The sequence below is a fragment of the Phycodurus eques genome, chromosome 6 (genome assembly GCF_024500275.1).
Source record: "Phycodurus eques isolate BA_2022a chromosome 6, UOR_Pequ_1.1, whole genome shotgun sequence".
NCBI classification, from domain to species: domain Eukaryota; kingdom Metazoa; phylum Chordata; class Actinopteri; order Syngnathiformes; family Syngnathidae; genus Phycodurus; species Phycodurus eques.
This window is the reverse complement of record NC_084530.1, coordinates 12,161,537-12,177,637: the sequence shown is the minus strand read 5'-3', so window position 1 is coordinate 12,177,637 and position 16,101 is coordinate 12,161,537. Positions and strand designations below refer to the sequence as shown.

Here is a 16,101-nt window from a genome sequence, read left to right as displayed (position 1 = left end):
CTTGCTTGAAATTGTTGAAATGTTAAACAAGATGACCTTTAACAAACCTAATAATGTGATGATGTGGTCATATGTTAGAGCGCAACAAATCGACAATTTCTGTCGCAGACCTTTAAATGTCTTACTTTTAACTCTGTAGATTAGCATGTTAAAAAATGTAACCACAGATGAGTTAGTTAATGAGACATTTTTCTACTATTGCGACAGCTGCAACTTGTTATACAGTAGTTGAGAATTATTTTGACAAGGAACCAGTCTGCCTTCAGTATTATTTTTTTATTTTTAATAGCTCTATAATTACAGTGGCTATAGACTTGTACTGCAAATTAATTCGATGTACAATTCTGATGTAGTCATGAACATATTTAGTTCAGTACATAAATTTACACATACTGAAAACAATGACTTGAATCTCAGGTACATAACTTGAGCAAATACACGTGGAATCTGATGTCAACTTTGAAGAAAGGCAGCAAATGAGCTAAGACAACATTCAGTCAAAGGACATTCCACGTGCAAAAACTGAAGGGCATTTCAAGTGATTCTAAAATAAAAATAATCCTAAATGAAATCTGATATTGTGGCAATCTTTTGTGAATCAGAAATGCTGAAATAAAAAGCCAGATGGCAACATATGTAATGAAGTATATTATCTTCTTCAGGATGACACTGATGCCTCGCAGCAGAAAATCCTAGATGTTGATACAGATGCACTGGCCACATGATTAGGTACACCTGCATCATCCAACACAATTACATTGTAAATGCTGTTTGATAGAGAGAAAGGCATGTTTTGCTTTGGTTTAGCACTGCACTGCATCATACTTGAGTGCGTGTACACCACTCTGTATGTGCAGTGGAGCACCGCTACATACAATTAACTATACATTACAATCTCAAACATAGTATAGAATACATCGGCAGTGTATTAAGGGAGCATTATCGTCTTTGATTCAGCTCTTATATTGATCGGCTCTTATGTAACTGTGCAGGGGGAAGTGGAGTGTCCCATGTATATGGTGGCTGGATTCTATTTAGCTGGTCTTGTGCATGCTGACTCATGAGGGAATTAGACAAACTGGCGTATGTATTCATGACAGAATCTTCTTTGTTTTTGCTGTCATAATGTGGACTAGTGAAGAAATAAAAATAATTGTCACATCTTAGATACACACATGCACGTAAATTTGACTTTTATTCATCAAAAATGTACTGGACAAGGAATGGCATAACCAATTTTATTTAACAGTAAGCAAAAATAAGTGCCTAAGTGTGTTGTTGTGTAAATTCATTTGTGCTTAAAACACTCACGAGAATATGACACTTTCTTTAACAACAAAAAAGGTAGGCTTCCCTACCAAAAGTCACATGCTTCAGTTTGTTTTATAAATACAAATAGGAACAGACCATCTCTTTTAAATGAAATTCCCATTATCTCAAGGATTTTTCAACAGTGTGTTTATAAGCCAAAGGTAAACATTTTTTAGAAAAAGATCAACTTTTTCAAAACAACTCTGGATGGAATTGATTATTTAGTTTCAATGTGGCAGCTAGCTGGAGAAAGGTCACTGGAAAGCACAAGAACATGGACGACCCTATCAGGAAGGCAGCAGGTAGAAAAGCTCCTTTTGCCTCAAACGGCAATTGGGTACTACTTAAACCAAAACTTAAAGGAAGTGGCACATCAGAAGAAACGAAGGTAGACCTTCTCACATAAGATTTCCCCAGGCGTTTGGAGGGGGGAACTGATCCACATCACCCGATTCATCGTAAGAGTTGTCTCCCTGAATGAAGGTTAACTTGTACCGCAGACACACCTTTTCCTGAAACATGACACACTGTCAGTCTATTATTAATTCACAACTAAATAACTTAGTGTATCAAAATTGAGGATTATGTTTTTGCAGGAAGATATTTTTGATATAGCACTTGGATTTGATCTCAGTTACATATACTCTCAGAAATACCTGCACTTTCTACTAAGGATTTCTTAAATTCTACTACAGTGTGGATGACAGAAGCAAACCTTGTGAGGATTAGCCAGCAGCAGAATCTGTGTGATGACACGCTGAGGCAGGATGGGACTGAATGCTGGAAGCTCAGTACTAGAAGGTGGCTGCAGTTTCACTTTCATGATCTAGGTATTGACACATTTTCATGTTAGAGTGAACCTCCTCTATTTTAGGGGATAGATACAGTATGTTCCAGACTCACCCGCAGTTGCTGAAAATCCGTGATATATAGACCATAAAAAGGTTTTCTTTAAAAAATGGTTTTATCCGATCAGACGCTTTGAATTTATTCAAACACTCTTCAACTTGTTAAACATTTTTTTAACACAAAATGTATAGAAAATACTGTGCAATGTATGGGCTGTACAAGCATGTGCCTAGTGGGGCGTCTGTGATGTCTACATGAGTGTTGGTGAGAGCTGTGGCTGACAGCAGCTTCTGCGCGAGTGCTCACTGTATTCTATTGTCCTCCCGCTCTTGGGTTTGTAATTCAAGCAAGTCTTTGACCAGTATGAAAAGCACAAGCATGAACCTACCTTGGGTACAGCTGCCTGAAAGTGGATGTCAGTGACAGGAGTGGGTGCTGAGGACAACATGGAGATAATCACCACCAGCACATCTGGCCGTGACGGGGGACAGTCTCGTGCGAAAGTTAACAAGACCCGCAGGCTGTGTTTGTTATATACAGTCACTGGTAGCAAGCTGCCTAAAATAAATACAACAATAATATAACCAAATAGTTATAAATACAAAACATGTTCTGGGCGGGTGTCGGGGGTAATAAGAGTCGACTTACTTGGATGGATTAATTCCAGAGGCACTGTAACATCAGCTAAGGAGATGTCACAGGAGCTAGAAGATGGCAACAAGCTTGGAGGATTGAAGAGGAGAATGTCAAGTTGTTCATGGACTGATGAAGCTGCAGGAGCTGCACTAGGTCCAGAGTTACAGTTGGCCTTGGTTTGAAGCTCTCGTAAGCTGGCTCTGGACGGAGGCGGGAGTTTACCCCTGCATGTCATCATTGGGCAAATAGGAGAAAGAAAGATTGATGATATGGGTCACTTTCATATAATTTTATCATTAACGGATTACACACTAGTATGTATGTATACATGTCCATCCATCCATCCATTATCTGAGCCACTGCTCCTCACTAGGGTCACGGGCGTGCTGGAGCCTATCCCAGCTATCATCGGGCAGGAGGCGGGGATTGAACCCAGGTCCTCAGAACTGTGAGGCAGACGCTCTAACCAGTCGACCACCATGCCGCCATGTATACATGTATAATTCTAAATTATCATTTTTTTTATGCCATCTTGGTTTTATATGGGTAAATGTCTCCCATGCTGAAGCAGCAATGCTGGCTGCCTCATCCAGGCACTTCAGCTCACAGATCCCTCTGGTGTATTGCAAGAACATAACGAGGCTCTCTGTGGCATTAACGGCAAATATAGCTTGGGGCACAAAGAAGGGCCATTTGTAAAAGAATTAAAAAAAAAAAACCTCTGAAAACGCTAAGATGTATTTGTGTTAGATTTCATGGGAAAGCCATGTTAAGCAATAGGAGAAGAATTTTATTTATCCAAAAATGTAATTGGCATCTTCAGAAAACCTGTTCCAAATCCTGAAACGTCATTTTGGACACCTAACTGTAGACACTTTGGCATTAAAAGTTTGAAAAATATTACTTTTAAATATTTTTTCTCTTCGAAACAATTATTAACTTTTGATGGATAACAACTGCCAATAATTAAAGTACTCATCAGTAAAATTTATTTTTCAAAAGGAAATTAAGTGGGCTATGTCTTTACCATGATTGATCAAATTATATGTAAATGACTCGTATGTTGATGCCTTAATAAGCCTGACTTGAGAAACACTAGATGGACAATGGACAAGTACAATTGGGAGACTATATTTTATTTATATTTTTACAGGATTCCCACTTTCGCTAAGATTTAGAGTGTCGATTGAAAGGTTTGTTGATACACAAGAACAAAGATAACTGACATTGGACGAGTGGGCCTAAGTCCTAATCGCTGTTATATCCATCCATTTTCTTCCACTTATCTGGGTCACGGACTGTTCCGTCAATGTTGGAGCTAAGGGTGAAGGACAACACTTCACTGATTAAGAGATGAGTCTCATTTATTTTGTCGACAAAGTGTATGGCAGAACAGAAGTTTGGTCTGTCCTCCAGGCTGGAAGTGGGCATACTTGATTGCAAGAGCCACAGCAGTATCCTAACCTACATATAATTAATTTTACTAATCTTCTATCAGGAAACCATCAACGAGGTACACCACTAATCCCATTAAAATTGTTCTCACCATTTGACCTGCTGGTTCTTTGGGGGGAGGGACTGCTGTAACAATGTCTTCCCCAGCAGGTCAAGCTCATTCATTCCTTTGTGTGCCACTGGCCGAGCCTGTGAAGTTTGGACGACACTCGAGCACAGCCTTGCAGCTGAGAAGGATGGAGCAGGGAATTCTGGAATGGCAGAAGACTGAGACAAACAAACAAAAAGGTACACATTTTGTATCTGAATAAAGGAAAATGTATGCAATTTCTACATTATTAACATACATTTTGGTTGTTGTGAAGCATTAACTTTCATTCAACCCATGTACGCATGAAAAGGTAAGTGTATATATATATATATATATATATATATATATATATATATATATATATATATATATATACATACATACATACATACGTATGTATATATATACATATATATATATACACATATATACATATACATATATACACACACACACACAGTGGTGCCTTGAGATACGAGATAAACACTTAGATCTCAAATCATCTTTCTCCATTGAAATAAATGGAAATGCCATTAAGCCGTTCCAGCCTCTCCCACACCCAAAAATAAAATAGTGTTTGTGTTTTTAATAAGGAAAAATAGCACTCTGACCTTTAAATTTTTATTTTTTTTTTAAATCATAGATTATGCCTGTGAATATGTTTTTATTATCTGTCCACATGTGTTACTTCACCGTTTGTGTTCAAACATCCGTTGCTTCTAAAACCGCAATTATCGATGCTAATCATTAGCATATCAATGGCATTTTGCATTGTTTGTTAGCATTAAGCTAAGTGAACTTTTCTCAAGCAAAGCTGGGGTTGTTTTAAATACACAATGTGCAATTCTCTTTTTAGTTCAGTTTGACAGTAAACTGAATGGCATTAAACCGCTTGAAGCCTCTTTTCTAAATGATTTGTTCACTATTGGCCAAACTGCTCCCTATTGAAAAGTGAGTTGAATTGAGCTCATTGCCCTAATACAGCACTCCTTTCTCAACATGGTATTCACAATTCAAAGCGGAAAAAAAAAAAATAAATTGGCCAAAATGTTGGAAAAAGTTTTAAGTCGGGTCATTTGCATTTCCTGTCACTCAGCACGCGGATTCTAGCCAACTCTACACTCATTAGTTGAAACCAAATGAGAATCATGAGGACAAAGGAACTGCCTGAAGAGCTCAGAGACAGAATTGTGGCAAGGCACAGATCTGGCCAAGGTTACACTGCACTTTGGGTTCCTAAGAGCACAGTGGCCTCCATAATCCTTAAATGGAAGACATTTGGGACGACCAGAACCCTTCACAGAGCTGGCCGTCCGGCCAAACTGAGCAATCCGGGTGGAAGAGCCTTGGTGAGAAAGGTAAAGAAGAACCCAAAGATCACTGTGGCTGAGCTCCAGAGATACAGTTGTAAGATGAGAGAAAGTTCTAGAAACCCAACCATCACTACAGCCCTCCACCAGTCGGGGCTTTATGGAAGAGTGGCTCGACGAAAGCCTCCCTTCAGTGCAAGACACATAAAAGCCCAGATGGAGTTTGCTTAAAAAAAAAAACAACAACAACAAAAAAAAACACCTGAAGGACTACAAGGTGTTGAAAAATAAGATTCTCTGGTCTGATGAGATCAAGATATAACTTTTTGGCCTTAATTCTAAGCGGTATGTGTGGAGAAAACCAGGCACTACTCATCAGCTGTCCAATTCAGTCCCAACAGTGAAGTATGGTGGTGGCAGCATCGTGCTGTGGGGGTGTTTTTCAGCTGCAGAGACAGGGAGACTGGTTGCAATTGAAGGACGAAAAACCAATTGAAGGACGAAAACCTTCTACATAGTGCTCAGGACCTCAGACTGGGCCGACCGAAGGTTCACCTTCCAACAAGACAATGACCCTAAGCACACAGCTAAAACAACGAAGGATTGGCTTCAGAACAACTCTGTTAATTCCACTTCAATCAATCTACCCAAAATGATTGATTATTTGAGGTTATTTTTCTGATTGATTATTTGATGGTATTTTACAGAAAATACTTTCTTCAGGCCTCTGATTGGCATGATAAGATGGGTTAGAGCATCATCTGCTGCATTGCCATGCATATGACAGTGTGCAAATGCATTTTCATGGTCAATATTTTTTTAAACATTCTTTTTAACAGCTCCTCTGTGGACATAGCCTCAGGCAGCTCAAGTGACATTTTTTAAATATTGGCTGTTTGTGAACTTGTATTATATCCCACCTGAAAAGTGTTCTGAGACTCAGAGGATTCTGCAATATTCAGTCCTAGGAGAACAGAAACAACGAAGGTTAATGAACAACAACTTAAGGTGCTGTATTACAAAAAGGTTCAGTGTGGACTGACTCAACATTCTGGGTCGCAGCCACCTAGTTACCAGCAGGTCCCGGTCGATGGAAATAAGACAAAACTGCTGTGCAAACAAAGCTGACTCAACCCATTTCGGATTTTTTTAGGCCAGTACCTCAGTTTGAGGTTTACAAGCTAGCTGAGACTTTTGTGCTTACCCAGCGACATGAGCTCATCATCCAGCAGGCTGCTGCCAATATTCTGAGTCAGGGTCTCTAGGTTGGAGGGTTGCGGGTTGAATGGCGCCATTCTGGTTGGTGCACTCAGTCCTGTCAAGTCTAATAGGGCGGAGCTACTCTTGCCTGCTTTGATTAAAAGAAAAAGTCAAAATGAGGAACTCTCAAGACTAAGGTTTGTAGGATCTGGCAAATTGATGCAGTGAACAGCGCACATTTGCACCTACCTGGGTGGGAAGGTGTGTTTTCACAGTCATTTGCCACCTTCTCACTCTTCACCTGCTGCTTGTAGAGGTTAATCACCGCTGTCAAATTGTCATTGGCCTGCAAGATATCCGCTGGATGCACAAAACCTATTAGCTCAAGTGTTTTTTCATCTAAAGTCTCCAAATTAAAGCCCTTTCCGTTTCATTCCCTCACCATTTTATTTCCCTTACCCAAGGCTTCATCACTGTCCTCTGTATCACTGGCTAATGTGAATAGTGTAGGTCTCATTTTTTCACAGCGCTGGTAAATATCCTGTTAAGACAGGACAGATGTTTAGTGAAACCAAGAGCTCACCTGCAGCATCTGTGTCAATCTGCAGCTGAGGCATTGATGTGCACAGCCTTTGTAACCTTAATGAGCTCCTGATTGCTCTGTGAGCTTCCCTCCTTGCTGTGACCCTCCAGCAGCTCACTCAGCAGACTCACCCCCTCCTTTACCTCCCGAATGGTGTTTATCCGCTTTGAAACCTTCTCATTGCGCTTCCGGTCCTAAAAAAAAGGAAGAGTATCTGTATCCGAGCAATCTCCCTTCCAAAACTGAATTTGGTCATCATGGTGTTACAGTACACTGAATCGCCACTATCATTGCGGATCAGCTTTCACTCCCCCACATAATTGCAGAGTGAAATTCTTTTGTATCTTTCCCCAGATTTGTGCCTTGACACATTCCAGTCTCGGAGGTCTGCAGACAATTCCTTAGACTTCATTACTTGGTTTATGCTCTGATATGCACTGCCAAATATGAGACCTTATATCGACAGGTGCCGTTCCAAATGATGTTCAATCAACTGAATTTACCACAGGTGGACACCATTCAAGTTTTAGAAGCATCTCAAAAATTATCAATGGAAATTAGATGCCTCTGAGCTTTAAGTTTGAGTTTCATAACAAAGGGTATGAATACTTATGCACCTACTATGTTTGAATGTTTACATTGTTTTATAAATCTACACAAATGTCTGAAAAAGTGTTTTTACTTTGTCATTATGGGATAATTTATGTAGTTTTTGTTTTTTTTAAAGAAAACTATACTCAAATCAGCTCGAGAATAAGTCTGTAACATTGCAAAATGTGGAAAACGTGAAGGGGTATGAAAACGTTCTGGTGGCACTGTAGTTGTTGTTCCCACAGAGCAGAGAGAATATAGCTCTGAGTATTGTATGTGTTGCTACACCGTGCGTGTTAAAATAGTAGTCGTTTGAAGGTTTATGATTATCGTAATATCTATGCTAATGTCCATTAGTCCATCTATGGCATTTCATATTATACAGTATGTTAGCATTAAGATAGCGGACGCGTTAGATTAAATTATGTGGTTTGGTTGAACACCTTGGGGTTTAAATATACAAGGTTTAATTCTCTTCTGTTTTATGTCAGTTCTACAGTAAACCTCAACTGGTCAGTGACAAACAGCTTGAAGTAAGAAACTGTGCAAGCAAGTTTCCTCAAAGTGATGTTATACATTAGTCTCCCATTTCTTGACAGCTAGAGAGTAAGAACAGGAAGAAGAAATGCTTTAGGTGTGTTTCGGTAAGTTTAAGTGTGTTTAACACATTAAAATGTTTTTAAAGTGTGTAGATGGGGTAAATCAATTTTATTTTATTTTTAAAAGGTCTCTCTGTATTGCAGGTCACCTATCACGCAATGTGTTTCTGGAAAATAATCAATCGTAATAAACAGGTGCTCACGGTGTCTGCAAAGATTGTGCAGATACATGTGTGGCCTGATACTGTACACCACATGAGGTAATAAAGCAACAAATGACTCACCTCCTGAAACATCTCCTTAATGAGCTTGTTTGCAGTGCTTAGATCTTCAGGGTGAGTGCTGTTCAATAAGCGAGACAATGTCTCCAAAAAGGAAGGGAAAGAGGAAGACAGTTTTTTTAAACGCTACTCCCAGGAGTAAGATGGTCAAAGGTTTAGATGAGGCTATGAAAGTATTCTCGCTGGTTGGTTTTTCATCACCAGGCATGCTATACATACCTTAGACTTCTCTTCATCCTCAAAGATGGTGCTTTTGGTTTTAGTTGGAGCGGATGGGAAGGGGTTGTTATCGCCAAGTATAGTATCCTGATTGACAATACCTGGAAGAGAACAGGGACATTTATCAACCATCGTTGAATCAACATTTTGTCATCAGCAGGGATCCTGTTTAAACTCTGCACAAAGACCTGGGCCACCGCTGACCTTTCATGAGCAGCCATCCGGGAATGTACTTGTGACATTACAGATTGTAGTTGTTACTTATGACATTATACATACATTATCGGTGTTTATTTAAAGCTGGTGTTTACAGGTTTCAAAAAAACAACTTCTTCATATATGTTAAAACTGTCTCTATAACCTGACAGAATATTATTAAAATGATCTTTTGAAAAATCTTCCTTCTCGGGCACCATCTAATGCCTCTAATTTATTTTAATGATTATTTTAAAACTGACTTGGTGAAAGGAGAACGATGCAATCAGTGAGTATCTCGACAGGAGGCATGACCGAATAGTCTGTCAATCTTTTGCTCATATGCACAGTCATCCTCACAAGCCTCACGGAGGGACACAGTAGCCTCGTGCAAAAGGAGACTATTGTAGTTTCTTGGCTGGATTATTTAAATCTGGTTAGCATCAAAAGTTAAAAAAGGAATATGGACCGCTCTCTACTTCAAATCAAGGGTAAACATCTCTAACGGTGGATGGTGTCCTATACACAGCTGCATGACTGAGCTCGGAAAACTACCACACAAGTCACCGTTCTCACAGTCATCGGGTAAGTTGATCACCTTGCTTATGTTTTTAATTGATTGCACATTCCAAAAAATACAACATCAAACTGGTAACATTTCGTCTAACATTGTGTGCTTGTGGAGCATTCTGAAGCGGCTGCAGGCAAGCGGGACACGGGACCCATCCTCGTTCCTACAGCGGCTCACCTGGTCAACTGAGGAGCACTCTTGAGGTTGCCAGGCGAGCGCGACGAACGGCTCTCTTCCTGGTTCTTTTTTGTTGAGTGAGATGGGGGCGCTGCTTTGTGCAGACACGCGGGGTGGGGTTGGGGACTGAAATTAGGCTAGATTAAAGTCTTGCTAGCATTTTGAAAAATTCCATGCCTCTGGCCCCTTTCATGTGTTTACTGACACTTTCATCTATACTTGGTGGATCTGGTGTCATTTTATTGCCACTTAGGCCACTGCGGTCCAGCAGGTCTTTATTGCTTTGTTTCTTGTATTAAATACAAGGTAAATTTGTGACTACAGTGTAACCAAGTAAAGCATCTTATGAGTCATCTCAGTGAGAAGTTCTATATAAATAAAATTGACTTACTTGCTTACACTGTCAAGAGATGCATTATTAGCAATCACTAAGAACATTTGTCTCATGCGTGTTGCTCAACATGCACCAAAAAGGAGAACGAATATGAAAACATACACCGGAAAATATAGCCACCTAAACAGTGCCTCGTGGCTCACGTTGAACACTTGGGTATCCTGTTAAGATAAAACTAAATTTCCAACTTGGCTAATGATGTTCTCAAACATCTGACGGACTCACTTTGTTTCTTCAAAATCTGATAGGCATCAGCTATCTTGGTCTCATCTGGGAGTGTTACTGTCCAGCTGAACATCATTTCTTGAACCTTCATCTTCACTGGCTCTGGAGCACGAATACCTAAGTACTATGGAGATATTTAGGATAATTTTTTTTTTTTTATAGATTTTTTTTTCCCTGAAACATGCAAACAAAGGTAACAATGTAATACTGCAGTTGAAAAGTTCAGCAACAGACTTGCTGCATAATGACAGCTGTACAGCATGTGTTTCATGCTTGTACAAGCATAGTTTGCATTGAAAGAAAATCATTGGCTACAAAATTCACCACTAAGTATGTCTTTACACAACTCAAACATAAGAACTACAGTAAAACTGTTTTCTTTCTGTTTCATGTAAAGAAAAAGGTTATCTTTACCTGCTAAAATAACTGAAACACTGTAATATGCATCTTAGTGGCAGTGCAACTTTCCTATTGCTATTGTCATTGACTTACTGTGTAAGACTAATTTCAAGTGATAAACAGCAGTAATTGTTACCTTGGGTGAGACCACCTTTATGAGCTCATTGAGAAAGCGGAACTTTCCAACTTCACTGTGAAACCGCTTCCCACAATTCTTCATGCAGGATTCCAGAACCTGGAAATCAACAAAAAACTACTCGTACAGTTTGTGTTGAAATTAAAAAGTTGGTAAAGTCAATACTATAGTCAAGACCTTACCAGAAGTGCTTGCATGGCCTCCCATTCCTGAGGAGACTGGATTTTGTGGGCCAGGAGTCTGGTTGCAAGCTGGGGGCTGATTTTTATTTTTAATGTTAGAACGATGTAAAATATAAATCCAAAAACATACCACTTGGGAAATTGTGGTGTAAAATCCAATTTAGTACAGTTTTGACTGTACTAAATTGGAAAACTGAAAAGACTAGGCATGTGTCATTATGATGATCTTTTGGAGCACATGATTTTGATTGAATGATTTTGAGTGCTGGGTCCATGACCCCTGTCCTGCATGCTTCCCCTCCCGTCCTGTCCTTCCCTCACAGGGTGTGAGGGAAGGACTACATCTGTAGCACTACATCTGTCGTCGTCAACTGGATTCAAACCGTTCACTGCCATCGTCTATCAACGTAAAGTTTGTAATTTTTTTCAACGGGTAGGTGCAGAGGAGGATCTCGCCCAACTTGTCTGAGAAGATCAACTTTGTAAACAGCTGTAATGATGAACAGATCCCTGGAGGTGGCAGCATTGCAGCACTTTGGATTTGAGATCAGCACAGCTTTTGAGTAGAAGATAAAGATTAGGCAGTGGATCTCAGTTTTTTTACATCGATCATGAGAGGAGAAATTACAACACAGAAGTCCGACAAGTTTAGGCGCGTCACACTCGAACACAGTATGTATACAGTGGGTACGGAAAGTATTCAGACCCCCTTAAATTTTTCACTCTTTGTTACATTGCAGCCATTTGCTAAAATCATTTAAGTTCATTTTTTTCCCACATTAATGTACACACAGCACCCCATATTGACAGAAAAACAACTGAATTGTTGAAATTTTTGCAGATTTATTAAAAAAGAAAACTGAAATATCACACAGCCATAAGTATTCAGACTTTTTGCTCAGTATTCAGTAGAAGCACCCTTTTGAGCTAATACAGCCATGAGTCTTGTTGGGAATGATGCAACAAGTTTTTCACACCTGGATTTGGGGATCCTCTCCAGTTCTGTCAGGTCTTCTCTCCAGTTCTTTTCAGGTCTTTCCAGAGATGAAAGCTCAATTGGGTGTAAGTCAGGCCTCTAGCTCTGCCATTCAAAAATAGTCACGGAGTTGTTCTGAAAGCCACTCCTTCGGTATTTTAGCTGTGTGCTGAGGGTCATTGTCTTTTTTAAGGTGAACCTTGAGCCCAGTCTGAGGTTCTGAGCACTCTGGAGAAGGCTTTCGTCCAGGATATCCCTGTACTTGGCCGCATTCATATTTTGTTCATATATTGCAACTAGTCTCCCTGTCCCTGCAGCTGAAAAACACACCCACAGCATGATGCTGCCACCACCATGCTTCACTGTTAGGACTATATTGGATAGGTGATGAGCAGTGCCTGGTTTTCTCCACACATGCCACTTAGAATTAAGGCCAACAATTTATATCTTGGTGTCATCAGATCAGAGAATCTTATTCTCACCATCTTGGAGTCCTTTTAGCAAACTCCATGCGGGCTTTCATGTGTCTTGCACTGAAGAGAGGCTTCCGTCGGCCACTATGCCATAAAGCCCCGACTGGTGGAGGGCTGCAGTGATGGTTGACTTTCTAGACCTTTCTCCCATCTCCCGACTACATCTGTGGAGCTCAGCCACAGTGTTCTTTGGGTTCTTCTTTACCTCTCTCACCAAGTCTCTTCTACCGCAATTGCTCAGTTTGGCCGGACGGCCAGCTCTTGGAAGAGTTCGGATCGTCACAAACATCTTCCATTTCAGGATTATGGAGGCCGCCGTGCTCTTAGGAACCTTAAGTGTAGCAGACATTTTTTGTAAGTTTGGCCAGATCTGTGCCTTGCCACCATTCTGTCTCTTAGCTCTTCAGGCAGTTCCTTTAACCTCAAGATTCTCATTTGCTCTGACATGCACTGTGAGCTGTAAGGTCTTATATAGACAGGTAATCAGTATCAATCAAACACTGCTGGACTCCAATGAAGGTGTAGAACCATCTCAAGGATGATCAGAAGAAATGGACAGCATCAGAGTGTCTTTTGCGGACCTGCTCAATGGCGAATTATGACAAACCCGATCAGCATAAAATACCGATCAGGGCGATCAGATCGGTGTAAAGTCTAATGCATATTCTGTTGGATCTCAGTACAGCTTTTGACACAGTTGACCACGATATTTGAATTGACTGGCTTCGGCACTGGGTGGGGATCAGGGACACTGCACTGAGTTGGTTTCATTCCTATATTTTTGAGCGAACCTTTACGGTCACCATAGGCAACCATTGCTCATCCACCGCTACCCTTGCCTGTGGTGTACTGCGAGCTTCGGTGTTAGTCCCGATTTGAATTTGAATTTATATGCTGCCCCATGGCCAAATCATCGACCGCCGCAAGTGTCCTTTCACTGCTATGCAAACGACATACAGATATACAGTACCTTCCACTGAGACTAGAGGACCCTAGAAGCCTAGCTGCTGTAAAAGGCCTTTCCGATATCAATTGCTCGATGGCGCAACATTTTCTGGCTTTTATTGTCACGTGGTCTTCACCCCCCTTTTTTATTTGATTTTTTAAAATATTTTTTATTGTATTTTATTTTAATGGACTTTATATTATCTTTTGTGTTTATGTGTTTTAAAATGTATCCATCTAGTTTTATCATCCTAACATCAACCTTGTTGGTCTCAGTTGGGTTGGGTTGGATTGCAATACCTGGGGCTTTCTCAATGGTTTTAAGTGTGCTTTTGTTTTACATGCTATATCATATGATCCTGATGTTTGATGTGTACTGTGTACACCTTTGTCCTAGTGATGGGACGAACAACACCGGTGCGTCAGCATTGCGCCGAGCGCACAAGAGCGAAACCCAGTATTGGTGCGTGTATTGCTTTCAGAAAAAAAATCATGTGACCGATACAGGAAGTATGTCATTTGGATGTGCCGCGCCAAATTGTGTTTATAAGGAAACAAGCTGTATTGACATGTTCCAGATTTGTTGGATGGAGTTTTGCTGTTGCCGTTGGATTTTTGCTTGCCCTCACCTTGTTCCACTGACTTCATGGATCGTTCCAAGAAGTTTTTCCCAGTCTGGAATAATTTGGATCTTTTGACGCCAAATAAGAAAAATATTTTTCTCTTTTGGGCATTGCTTACTGTTAGTTTTTTAATTAAATATGTTTGTACTCTGTTCTGGTAATAGGTTTGAATTGTTTTCAGATCAATTAACTTTTTTCAATAAATTGAACAAATGAAATTATACAATGATGAATTCATATTTTAAGTAAAGGACTAGTGATTAAATATTTCACAGGCTGATGTTGGGTTTGCAGCATGTAAGCTTTTCCATCTTATTTTCATTTTGTTTACCTGCAATGATTTTAGAACTACTGCAGGGGTCCCTATTGAGTGACCAACACAGTTTCAATACAGTGCCGACACAGTTTGTGTAGTGTGTCAATACACTCCTTGAGGTAACATCATCCCATCACTACTCTGTCCGGCAAAGCACTTTGTGAACATGAGGTGCTATATAAAGTTATTATTATTAAATGTTTTATCAAAGTAAAACTTTTAGAAACGTTGAAATTGTTAAGAGATCGTGCACAACAGTTTGCGATTAACTACTTACTTGGAAAATGGTGGACAAATGCAAATGGTGAAAAGGCTCACCCTTCAGGTTCGTTGTCGAGTAGGTCACAAAACCCCTTGATATTGTGCCAATCGGTGTCCTTATTCAGAGGGTTGGTGGCCTTGTCTGTATATTAGGCAGATTAATTTCTCAGGTTATACTAGGCCAAACTAACCATGTTGTTCATATGACAGTGATTTTAAAGGCTCAAAGTTAAATTGCAACTTTGTAAATGGCAATCTGAAGAGTTTATGATTTATTGAATAGTGTCAAAGTTGCTCAAATACGCACAATTAGACAGCAAATTTAGTTTGAAGCAGATAGAGCTTTATTTGTGTTAAATTGGCATTAAGACTAATGCGTTTGCGTTGCAGCCTATTTTAAGTAGAACTGTGTTCTCGTCCTTTGGCATGTAACTAACGTGGAAAACGTGAACCCATACAGCAAAGGTGACACATTAAAGCTTTCGCACTACTATTTTGATCCCCAAACACACTTTTTAAGACACTTGCTTTCTCGATTGACCAGAAATTGTTTATACATCATCTTAATATGTTCACAGACATGCATGTTATTTGAATGACTTACTGATACGCGACTGAAGGCTCTCCTCTTCTGGCGGTGCCGCTGCCATCTTTTGGGAATTCTAAACAAGAGGTGAAGTCTCGCGTAGTTTTTGTACTATCGCGCGAATGTCCAATGGGCGTCTTTGTAGCGCCCCCAGTGGGGTGCGGCGTGGAATCAAGCAACAACGTGACATTGTGGAGGTTACATGGTTAACAACGCTTCAGCTAAAGCAAGCGAGGATGAATTGTCATCGGCGACAAGCTTCTGCGGTCGATTGTGGCGATTTGTAGCAACGTTACGTGGGGATAACAATGGACTTTACTTTTCATTCAGCGCTGTAAACCACCACTGCGGGACACTACCGTCCAAAGGAAAAAAGAAAAAAAAAGAAAAAGCGTGTTGCGGTCCACACCTCAACCAGGGAGGAAACTTCCCTATGCTTGGATTGGAACTGCATGATCACGCCACAGTTCTGCTACAAAGTCGTGATTTTAAAGAAACAAGTGGTAGTGTCTGGGAC

The 16,101-nt window shown here is 40.2% G+C and overlaps 1 protein-coding gene across 6 annotated transcripts; it reads right to left on the bottom strand.

Annotated features, from left to right (window-relative positions):
* Positions 1–922: 922 nt before the first annotated feature.
* LOC133403627 (ADP-ribosylation factor-binding protein GGA1-like) lies at positions 923–15,932 on the bottom strand. Of its 6 annotated transcripts, none has more exons than XM_061678658.1 (17): positions 15,603–15,932; positions 15,056–15,140; positions 11,405–11,480; positions 11,223–11,321; positions 10,688–10,811; positions 9,126–9,226; positions 8,910–8,990; positions 7,492–7,629; positions 7,312–7,393; positions 7,102–7,212; positions 6,857–7,003; positions 6,573–6,616; positions 4,343–4,518; positions 2,809–3,020; positions 2,549–2,595; positions 2,027–2,137; positions 923–1,823 (listed from the first exon to the last, which is right to left on the bottom strand). In XM_061678658.1, the coding sequence occupies exons 1-17, from the start codon at positions 15,646–15,648 to the stop codon at positions 1,710–1,712; spliced, it is 1,794 nt and encodes a 597-aa protein (XP_061534642.1). In that variant the 5' UTR covers positions 15,649–15,932; the 3' UTR covers positions 923–1,709. The 6 variants fall into 6 exon arrangements, with proteins under 6 accessions (XP_061534642.1, XP_061534640.1, XP_061534641.1 ...); XM_061678656.1 differs by having other exon boundaries at positions 2,549–2,718; positions 6,857–7,000; XM_061678657.1 differs by having other exon boundaries at positions 2,549–2,718; positions 7,567–7,629.
* Positions 15,933–16,101: the final 169 nt, after the last annotated feature.

What these genes read in the sequence shown, in the direction of transcription:
- LOC133403627 (XM_061678655.1), bottom strand. Translation starts at nt 15,648, where the DNA reads ATGGCAGCGGCACCGCCAGAAGAGGAGAGCCTTCAGTCGCGTATCA. An exon ending in GGACAGTGATGAAGCCTTGG is followed by an intron (nt 7,213 to 7,311) that starts GTAAGGGAAATA and finishes TTGTGCATCCAG; the next exon opens with CGGATATCTTGCAGGCCAAT. An exon ending in TCTGGAATTAATCCATCCAA is followed by an intron (nt 2,719 to 2,808) that starts GTAAGTCGACTC and finishes TATTTATTTTAG; the next exon opens with GCAGCTTGCTACCAGTGACT.